General features: G+C 39.8%; 2 protein-coding genes across 2 annotated transcripts; one reads left to right on the top strand and one right to left on the bottom strand.

Annotated features, from left to right (window-relative positions):
* Positions 1-325: 325 nt before the first annotated feature.
* On the top strand, positions 326-1,799 carry LOC118485837. The gene is made up of 3 exons (XM_035982323.1): positions 326-827; positions 931-1,163; positions 1,677-1,799. Exons 1-3 carry the CDS (start codon positions 326-328, stop codon positions 1,797-1,799), a joined length of 858 nt encoding a protein of 285 aa, XP_035838216.1.
* Positions 1,800-2,370: 571 nt separating this feature from the next.
* Positions 2,371-4,584, bottom strand: LOC110898954 (probable BOI-related E3 ubiquitin-protein ligase 2). The gene is made up of 3 exons (XM_022145809.2): positions 3,830-4,584; positions 3,378-3,660; positions 2,371-3,025 (listed from the first exon to the last, which is right to left on the bottom strand). Exons 2-3 carry the CDS (start codon positions 3,654-3,656, stop codon positions 2,462-2,464), a joined length of 843 nt encoding a protein of 280 aa, XP_022001501.1. The 5' UTR covers positions 3,657-3,660; positions 3,830-4,584; the 3' UTR covers positions 2,371-2,461.
* Between the last annotated feature and the right edge of the window lie 6,277 nt (positions 4,585-10,861).

Raw genomic sequence — 10,861 nt, 5'->3', positions numbered from 1 at the left:
CCTTCACCCTTAGACCATGCGTAATGGGGCGTTGTTTTTAAAAATTTTTCGCCCAAAACGCCCTATAACGCCCCTCCCCCCATTACAGGGGGCGTTATGAGGCGTTATAATGCAAAAAAATTGATTCCGGCGTTTAAATTAAAACGCCATTCGAACCATCCATCCACCAATCAACGGTAATATCTTCCAACGGCTAGTTTGACCATTTTTTATTTTTTTTAAAATCTATTATATATATATATATAAACAATCAAAACTCATCCATTTTCAACACAAACACTCTCAAAACCTCTCTAAAAAATCCCACATTTTATAAAAAAACTTGATGGATTCTCCTAGTTCTTCATCCATGATGAATTTTTACTACAACGAGTTTTTTGCGGATGGCGATGGTTCGACCGATGAGGAGCTTAAGCAAGAGGCGGTTACGAGTGCATGTCAACTAGCGGTTCGTTATGTCAACCATTCTCGTCGGCCCGAAGCCCCAAAAAATAAAAGAAGCTATGTTGAACGAGACCGACGCGCGGCACACGAGCGTTTGATGAAAGACTATTTTGACGAGGCGCCGACATTTTCAAACGAAGTTTTTAGGCGTCGTTTCCGGATGAGTAAACGGTTGTTTCTACGCATAACCAACGACTTGGAAGCCAACTACGATTATTTTAAACAAAAACCGGATGCGAGAGGGTACCTTGGATTCACCGGTATCCAAAAGTGTACGTCGGCATTACGAATTCTTGCTTATGGTAACACCACCGACATCAACGACGAGTATCTAAAAATGGCGGAGAAAACAACACGGGATAGCTTGGAACATTTTTGTCGCGGTACAATTTTTTTTTTAGTTTTAATTTTTTTTTAACCAACGCGTATGCTTAGAATTTTTTTTTTTTTTGAATCTTATGTTTGTCTATATTTTTTTTTATAAAGGTATAATTGATGTGTACGGTGCACGTTATCTTAGAACGCCTACATGGGAGGATCTTCAAAAGATCTACGAGGTACATAATGCCGAGCATGGTTTGCCTGGTATGATCGGGAGCATAGATTGCATGCATTGGCGTTGGGATAACTGCCCGACTGCATGGCGAGGCCAACACACACGTGGTGACCAAAAAGGACCCACTATTATTCTTCAGGCGGTTGCTTCACAGGATCTTTGGGTTTGGTCGGCTTACTTTGGCGTGGTCGGGTCATGCAATGATATCAATGTTTTAGAACAATCGCCGTTGTTAGAGGAGTGGATTTCTGGCAAAGCTCCAAAAGCGTCGTTTTACGCAAATGGAAACTACTACCCCCATGGATATTATTTGAGCGACGGAATTTATCCTAGGTATTCGATTTTTGTGAAGACGTTTAGTGATCCTATTGATGAGAAAAGAGCATACTTTAAAAAGGTTCAAGAGTCTTCACGAAAAGATATTGAGAGATGCTTTGGGGTTCTTAAACAACGCTGGCAATACTTGAGAAATCCTTGTCGTGCATGGAGCAAACAAAAAATGAGAGATGCTATGTACGCTTGTATAATCATGCACAACATGATTTTGGAAGACGAAGGAAAGGCGATATGCCAGAATTATGTGCCAGAAGCCGTTCAGCAGGAGCATCCGCAGGCGTCAATGGAAGAAAGAGTGAGTAACGCGCGAGAGTTGCGTTACGAACCGTACCATTCCCAGTTAATGGTTGATTTGGTACACCACGCATGGTCGGTTCGTTACGTACCACCTGAGGGAGAGGAAGAAACGGAGGACGAGGAAGACGAAGTTGGCGAGGGTGACGAAAGCGAAGACGAAAACTAGTTTTTTTTTCTAGTATTGTATTTTTTTTTCTGTTTTTTTTTTATTTTCGGTTTTTTTTTTTAGTTTTTTTTTAATTTTTTTTCATGCTATGTAATTTTATTTTTAAATTAATGAAGTTTTTTTATGTTTTAAATTTAAAAAAAAATAATTGGGAAATGATTGTAAAATGATTGAATGGGGCATTATGGGGCATTATACCACTACACCACTTTTTCTATAATGCCCCCATGCTGACTAGGACGCCACATGGCGTAAAACGCCCCATGGTGGGGGCATTATAGTGTATGACCACTACACATGGTCTTATACCATCGGCAAACAGGAAGTGGTCAGCTGCCTTCCATATTGCACCAAGGGCCTAACACACTCTCCAATTCTCCTGCACATCCACCCAATCAAAAGGTACAAATAATAAACGGGACCCCACTTAATCAACGTGCTCTCTGTTCCCCTTTTTACTCAAAAACAGAGACCGACTACGTACGTGCTAGATACGTAATGATGCCACAAAATACGCTCTCTACTCTCTTCACTCATTAAAAGCCGTGTGAACCCATTCCAACCAAAAAATAAAAAAAAAAAACAACTAAAATTTCCTTTTTCCTGATAATAAAAAAAGAATTTAATTACATTTCCCAAAGCCAAAAGATATTAATTAATATTTAACCCATGTTAACCTGTACCCCGGCAGACTTTACACAGTTGCAGACGGGGCAATTGTCGACGTTGGAGACACACAGCCTACACACGCACAGATGCCTGCACGGTACCAACAACACGCTTGACTCTTCCTTCCCACATTTTCGGCACCACCTACCCCTTCTATTTTTATTATACCATTCAACTTCATTATTATCATCTTTTCTCTCTCTTCCACTACCGTCTTGATCGTCGAAATTGCCTCCGCATTGTGATTGAGCATCGTCTTCATTGCCATTGGTTCTGAAATGGTTTTCTTGTTGGAAATGAATCTCTGCTAGTACTTGTTGGAGGTTGTTTCGTAACGCGTTGGCGGTTGCTTCGTTTGTTTGAGCTAATTCTCGCCATATTTGATTCTCTACGGTCATCGATTTTACCTTCTCTTCTAGCGATTGGTTTATCTCTACCATTTTATGAATTTCGTCTTCTTTTGTTTTCAATCTTTTGTTTATTAGTTCGTATGCTGCGGTTAATTTCATCGAGTTTCGCATTTGCATTTCTTCGATTTGTATTCTCACCTTCTCCGTCTGTAATTCCGTACAAGTTTAATACAGAAACATGTGTACAAATAATAAAATTTTATTGGAATGTATATCAGATTAGAGTTTCTAAAATAATGGCCCGTAGGCTCAATATTAGAATCTCTAATCTGATATACAGTCAGAAAAATGTATACAAATAATAAAATTTTATTGGAATGTATATCAGATTAGAGTTTATAAGGTAATGGCCCATAAGCTCAATACTAGAAACTCTAATCTGATATACAGTCAGAAACATTTTATTGGAATGTATATCAGATTAGAGTTACTAAGGTAACGGGCTCGTAGGCTCAATACTAGAAACTCTAATCTGATATACATACAGTCATATACTTACATGATGAGCAACGGAGCGATCGATCTCCAATTGCTGTTGATAAATCTGCGACGCGATATCATCGTTAAAAAACTCAAACACACCAAACGGTTGCTGATTCGGATGCGGATTGAAAGACGACGAATCACGTAACCGTTTTCTCGAAAACGGACCACTAGAGGCAAGTGTAACTCCGCTTTCCGCCTTGAAAACATTTGTAGGAAACAAATCCGTCATTCCAGAACCATATATAGGAATAATCTCATCCGTCTTATTTCCACACGCACCTTGATAAAACATCTCCCTACATAAACACAATTTATTTCATCAACATATCATTACAATATATCAACAAATCAAATGCCAAAGTGCAAGTCAATTCATAAATCAACTTTTTCAACAAACTGACAGGAAAACAGGCAACAAGCTACACTACAACCTGATCCCACTAAAAATAAAGCTTTGGGTCTTACAGTGTGTTAGGAAAATTACTATGCACGACCCGCTGAACTCTATTCAGATACTCCACGACCAAATGTATTAGAATTTACTCATGCAGAAAGATAGATAGATGATGTTGTTATAGAACTTGTAGTGATTTCACCTCCACCGACTAAAGGGAATGGGGAAGTCCGTGATAGAAGCAAAATTCGAGGCTTTTTGTTTTATGTTTTGAATTGACTCTATTTAAAAGGAATCATGATGACCAGTCCATCTACCACGTTAAAATCGCCAGGTGGGCCCAGTGTTTGTCGTAATGGAAACTGGGCCAGACCCAACTGATACGGCCCATTAAAGTTGTGTCTCTACTCAGTCCCCACTGTAACCAACATCATTAACCGGAGTGAAAGTAATGTCATGAAAGATGACTGGAAAAGAAAGCGTGTGTTAAAGTCACCCGAAATAGAGAAAGAGTTTCCTTACACTTTCTCCAAAACTTAATAGAAACTAAGAAATAAAACTTTAAAGTTTATATGTAAGTATTATAAAAATACGAAAAAAAAAATTATAAACATTTTAGTGGTATGGTACTATGGTTATTCAGTTTGAGTTGTTTATATAATTAGGGTCGTTCCAACTTTTTTTTGAAGGCCCAAGACGAAATGAAATTTTGAGGGCCGTATTTCTTTTTTGATTATTATAAATGGTACTTCTTTATTCGTGTTTAAAACCAGACAAAAATATAACACAACTATAACATAGAGTAGTTTGCTTGTATAAGAAATCAAACAAATCTGAAATAATAAATTTGCACTAATATTAATAGTTAGCATATGAATTTTCTTTTAATTGGAGACTATAGGCCCAAGCCTGTGTTACTTATATTGTAGGTTCGACCCTCTATATAATAAAAGTATAAACTCTTGAGTCATGAGCTAGTGGTTTAATGATGTGATTATTTCTCCCACAAAAGTGGTATGAGTTCAAATCTTTGTAAGTAGAAAGTTAGATGGTGTTTTGGTGTAGTGGTTTTGTTTGGGTACGTGCTAATAATTTATTTAATTTCATTCTTTGTTAAAATTTGATTATATGAAAGTTCATTTTGGTGTTAGCAGATTTCTACCGACATAATTAATACTTTTAAATCTTTAATAGTGTTTTTTATAACATGGATATTTTCATGGAAGTACGTATTAGAATTACAAAGAAAATTGTACATTGTATTGTCATATATGATATATCTAAACTTTAATGTGAAAATTCTAAAGACTACATCAATAACATCATTTAGATCCAAACTATGACATTTTAGTCAAATACATGAAAACTGTTTTCCTAATTTAATATTCCACATCAAAACTTCTTTTCTTCAAAATGCTTGCTTCATGGACTAGAAAGTATCATTAGCAATGGGTGGAGATTTTGATGTGGAAAGTCAAAATCTTTTTACATCATCTTTGCGTCCTCGTAAACCATCAGAGTCTTTTTCGAAAGTCATGGACCACTTCATATTCTATCTCTTCTCCTCTCACATTTTTTTTCATCTTCTTCGAAATGTTCGTGACCAAGGACCAAACCTTCATTCTCTCTCGTCGGCATATGCAATCCGTGACTTAAAAAAACATGATCTATGTTTTTAGAAACATTGTGAAGAAAAGAAATTCTGATATGCATGGGTAAAGCTAGTAAAAGTAATCTATAAATATTTAATAAAATTGATATAGTTTTGATAAGTGATAAGTTAATTAAAGTGACACGATTCCAAAAAAAAAAATCAATATATACGCTTTTCATGTACCATTTCACTATGCCCGGAATTGTATCACTATGCCCGGAATTGTATATAGTTTAAATTTTGGTGGCTTTTGGATTCATTGCATGTAGTAATTTTGTATTGAAGTATTCTTGGTCGTGTCACCCATGTGTATATTAATTGTTTCAAATGAACTATATATTAGTTTTATGGATGAGTTAATAATTAAATCTGTTCACAACAAAGTTAATAATTAAATATTGTTAAGGTCCCTTGTGTTAGTCTACGTTATCTGGGTGGGCTCTCTATCCTTATTTCGTTTGCTGACGAGCCGACGGCTAACGGCTTTTTGGAAAACAAGAATGTCTGGGGTCCTTGGTTCTCCAAGTTGGAGGCTTGGAAAGGTCAGTCTCTCCCTATGGAAAGGGTAGCCTGGCTGAGACTGATTGGTATTCCTATTCATCTTATGGAAGCAGACGTATTTTCTCTTGTAGGGGAGCTATTTGGTAAAGTTCTACATTCCCCTACAAGTTTAGTCGGCGACCAGGATCTGTCGATGGTCAGGGTGGGGGTTTTAGCTGGCGAAGCGAGTAGGATTAAAGAAGTTGTTACATTGGCTTGGAAGAACAGGAACTTCAGAATTTGGGTGGAGGAGGAACTTGATGCATGGGTCCCTGATTGTCTTAGTTTTACGTTCAAGCAGGTGCAGGATTCAGGAACGGATTCTCCGTTGAATTCTTCTCCGGTGGTTGATAGGCCGGGCCCTAGTAATCTTGAAGAAGATGGATCGCCCCGTTCAGGCAATGAGGGAGATGGAGAGCCGCCGTTTTTTGAATATGAAGGTTCCCATGCATTTGGGGGCCTCGTGCGTGGGGACATAGATGGTGGACCTATCCCCAAGGAAAATGATATCGGTGTGGATTCCCAGTTGCATGAGGAACCGCAAGGTGTACGTGGGGGCTGTCAGAACTTTATTGCTCCTAGGAATTGTCATGCTGATAATAATAATATTCTATTTTTTAAATCCTCTGGGGACCCTGCTAGGCCCAATAAAAAGTTTTCCAAGTACAGGCCCAGGAAAGATAACCGGGTAAGGAATAAGAGCCCATCTTCTGACCATAGGCCCAGGAAAAGGATCAGAGACGATGGAGATTTTGTGTTTGACCTCAACCTAAAGGCTAGTGAAGATGTCACTAAGGAAGTCTCTGGATCATGTTCTTCCTCGACTGATATGCAAATTCCAGTAAAGGTGCCCTCGGATCCGGCTTCGTATGTGGCGAATTGTGACGATGCTTATCCAGAAGGTGGTCCTCCCTCTGCGGAGGAGGTCGCGGCCGTTAACGGGGGTGCGGATTCTCCTCACCAGGTTAGGAATTCAGATGAAGCTCTTGTTTCTGAGGAGATTGAGGCTACAATACAAATCGGTAACATCGTGGGAGCCAGTCTTGGCAATCACGTTAATCTCATCAGGGAGTCACTCCCACCCTCAGGTAACAATGCGGTTTCCCGATGAATCTTTTGTCTTTAAATGTTAGAGGAATCCACGGGGGGGCCAAAGCCTCGTGGATTAAAGATATCAGGATCTCGAACAAGATTAGTATTTTAGCTCTGCAAGAAACTAAAGTGGAAGAAGTGTCCAGTGCTTGCTGTGCCAGTTTTTGGGGTAAAGGGATTTTCGAGTCTGCTAGTGCGGCTTCGGTTGGGTTATCTGGGGGGTTGGCTTGGATTTGGGATCCCTCTGTGATAAAGATTGAGTCTATTATACGCAACAGATATTATTTGCTCCTAAAAGGAGTCATTATTGGATGTGGAAACCCGATTAATCTGGTAAATATTTACGCCCCTCAGAGTACAACTGCGAAACTTCAACTGTGGAATGAGATTTCGGCTCTGATTAACCCTGACGATGGGAAATGGGTTCTTGCTGGCGATTTCAACGCGGTTCGGGCTTCGGATGAAAGAAAAAATACGAATTTCAAGCCGGTATGTGCTGAGAATTTTAATAATTTTATCTATAATAACGGCTTGCTAGAATATCCGATGCAGGGGCGAAAGTTCACGTGTATCAGGGATAATGGGAGAAAGTTAAGTAAATTGGATCGATTCTTGGTGTGTCCGGAATTTTTTAACAACTGGCCTTCGGCTTGTGTGAGAGTTTTGCCTAGTAGATTTTCCGATCATTGCCCTATCATATTGGAACTGGTTGAATTGAATTTCGGCCCTCGTCCTTTTAGGGTCTATAATTCATGGATTGGTAAACCGGGGTTTGAGGAAGCTGTCAAGAATGCTTTGGAGGATTTCGAGTTGTTCGACCCCCCTGACATATGCCTAACGGCTAAGTTTGCTCGTATTAGATCTTCTTTAAAGAATTGGAGGGACGAGTATCTTGCGAAAGAAAACGAATCCGAAAGACTAGCTTTGGCTGAGCTTGAGTTCTTAGAAAATGAAATGGAAAGTAGAAATCTCACGGAAGAGGAGGAATGGATCTTGACGGAAAACAGGAAGTTAATCAAAGAAGTGGAAATTAGGAGGAATTCGGATCTCAGACAGAGGGCTAGGTTGAGATGGGCTATTGAGGGGGACGAAAACTCCAAGTTCTTTCATGCAGCGGTAAACAACAGGAAAGCGGTCAATGCGATTCATGGTTTTTCCATTAATGGCGAATGGTGTACAAAGCCCTCCAGAATTAAAAAATTTGTCCATGCTTTTTTTCGTGATAAGTTCAAAGAATCTCATCCGATTAGACCTAAGTTGCTTTGCCACAATATTAATAAAATCTCGGATCTCGACAACAGTTGGCTGGAGAATGTTTTTTCATCTCAAGAAATAAAGGAGGCAGTTTTTGAGTGTGGTGATGATCGGGCTCCAGGGCCAGACGGGCTGAACTTCAGATTCATTAAGCACTTTTGGGACTTGTTTAGAGATGATTTTTCTAGAATTTTCGCTAGCTTTCATAGTAGCGGGGAGATTAGTTTGGGTAGTGGGGCCTCTTTTATTACCCTTGTCCCTAAAATTCTAGATCCTGTGTCCCTAAGTAATTATAGACCAATTAACTTGGTCGGAGCGATAAGCAAGGTGATCTCCAAAGTTTTAGCCAATCGGCTAAGGAAGGTGCTGGATGATGTGATCTCTGATTCCCAATCTGCTTTCTTGAAAGGAAGATTTATTTTGGATGGCCCCTTGATAGTGAACGAGCTTATTTCTTGGATCAGAAAGAGAAAATCAAAGGCTTTTTTTCTCAAAATTGATTTTGAGAAGGCGTACGACAACGTGAATTGGAACTTTATCATTGATGTCCTCCGTCAAATGGGTTTTGGCAACAAATGGTGTGGTTGGATATTGGGAGTTCTCAGGTCGGCTAGTTCTTCTGTTCTGGTTAATGGTGCGCCTACTTTCACTTTCAAATGCGAGAAAGGTATGAGACAAGGTGATCCCCTATCTCCGTTTCTTTTCTTGGTGGTTATGGAAGCGTTTTCATGCATGATAAATTGTGCTAGAGAAGCAGGGGCGTTAAAAGGCATTGATACTCCTAATAATGGGCCGTCTATGACTCACCTTCTTTATGCGGATGATGCCATTATGGTAGGGGAATGGTCTAAGTTGGAGGTGTCTAACGTTGTTAGGATCCTTCGGGTTTTTCATGTTTGCTCGGGGTTGAAAATCAACCTAGATAAATCCAACTTGTATGGTATTGGAGTGGGTTGGGATGAGATCGGTAATATGGCTAAGGAGGTTGGATGTAAACCGGATTCTACGCCCTTTAAGTATCTTGGGCTTGAAGTGGGTGCTAATATGAATCGAATTAGCAATTGGTTCCCGGTTTATGAATTTTTCCGAGCTCGTCTTGCTAAATGGAAATCGAACCTTTTGTCCATCGGGGGAAGGGTGGTCATCATTAAGTCGGTTTTGGAGAGCTTGCCTATCTATTACTTCTCCCTCTATAAAGCTCCTAAAAAGGTTATATCTGACTTAGAATCTATGATTAAAAAGTTCCTTTGGGGTGGATGTAACGAAGAAAAAAAGATGCACTGGGTTGCTTGGGATAGGGTGGCTTGCGGAAAGAAAGAAGGTGGCCTTGGGCTAAAAAGACTCGAGGAGGTTAATATTTCGCTCCTAGCCAAATGGGGATGGAGGTACAAAACTGAATCTTCTAGCCTATGGAAAAGAATTATTGATGCGTTGCATTTCTCAAGAGCCGGCTGGGAATGTATTCCCTTTAAAAAGACGTTAAACGGGGTGTGGAGTAATCTTGCGAAGCTGTTCATAAATATTAAAATCGGGGACGCGCCTCTTCGTAATTTTTTGAAAGGAGATATAGGTAATGGTCGGAGTATATCGTTCTGGCTCGATCCATGGGTGTGCATTGAACCTCTTAAATGCAGGTTTCCTAATCTGTTTAAGTTGGAGTCTAACAAAAAATGTATGGTTGCGGACCGCATTTTAAATTATGGCAGCGGCAATATTATTCAGTGGAACTGGAAGTCAGCGGTCATGGATACGGGGCAAGTTAATGAGTTTCAGCAGCTGCAATCGATGCTGGATGATATCCAGGTTTCGAACGTGGCTGATCGTTGGATCTGGTTGTCTGATCCGGATGGTAAGTTCTCGGCCAAGGCGGTTAGGCTTTTGATTCGGGCAGAAAACAACTTTAGTAGCAGATTCATCCTCGATTGGTGTTCGTGGCTCCCGGCGAAGGTTAACATTCATGTTTGGAGAGCTGAAATGGAAAAAATTCCCACTGGAGCGGCTTTAAGAAAAAGGAATGTGTACCTTGAAGAGTCTTCGTGTAAGTTGTGTGGTTCGGATGAAGAGACTGCGGATCATATTTTTACGGCGTGTTATGTGGCTGCGATTATTTGGAATGCTATTTCCTCTTGGTGCAAGATCCCCCCCATTTTTGCATTTTCCATTAAGGACCTACTCGGAATCCGTAAGGAGCTCAGAGCGTCAGATAGAAAGAAAGAAGCTGTTCAAGGCATCGTTATGGTAGTGTGTTGGTGTATCTGGCGTGCGAGGAACAAATATATTTTTGCTAACAAAACTATTAAGATCAGTAGTATTCTTAGTGAGGTTAAGACTTTTGGCTTTTTTTGGTTTTCCAATAGGTCGAAGTATAGAGATATTGAGTGGGTTGAGTGGTGCGCTTTTGTAAATATGTAAGCGGTTGCTTGTTGTTTGGTCGGCCCGGCTTGGGTCGGTTTGTTTGTGAATGAAATTTTACCTTTAAAAAAAAAATTGTTATGTCACATATAGTAAAGTTAAAAATGATGAGTTGACTTGGTCAACGATAATGGAAGACTGGTTAATTGAG

The sequence above is a fragment of the Helianthus annuus genome, chromosome 13, assembly GCF_002127325.2.
Source record: "Helianthus annuus cultivar XRQ/B chromosome 13, HanXRQr2.0-SUNRISE, whole genome shotgun sequence".
Lineage (NCBI taxonomy): Eukaryota > Viridiplantae > Streptophyta > Magnoliopsida > Asterales > Asteraceae > Helianthus > Helianthus annuus.
Note: the sequence above shows the minus strand (reverse complement) of the source record. Positions and strands in the feature narration are given on the sequence as shown.

Excerpts from the sequence above, each read along its gene's own strand:
- LOC118485837 (XM_035982323.1), top strand. The coding sequence starts at position 326 with ATGGATTCTCCTAGTTCTTCATCCATGATGAATTTTTACTACAACGAG. Across the intron at positions 828-930 it reads CTTGGAACATTTTTGTCGCG|GTATAATTGATGTGTACGGT; the intron begins GTACAATTTTTT and ends TTTTTTATAAAG. Across the intron at positions 1,164-1,676 it reads TTGCTTCACAGGATCTTTGG|TTAATGGTTGATTTGGTACA; the intron begins GTTTGGTCGGCT and ends TACCATTCCCAG.
- LOC110898954 (XM_022145809.2), bottom strand. The coding sequence starts at position 3,656 with ATGTTTTATCAAGGTGCGTGTGGAAATAAGACGGATGAGATTATTCCT. Across the intron at positions 3,026-3,377 it reads ATCGCTCCGTTGCTCATCAT|ACGGAGAAGGTGAGAATACA; the intron begins GTAAGTATATGA and ends ACGGAATTACAG.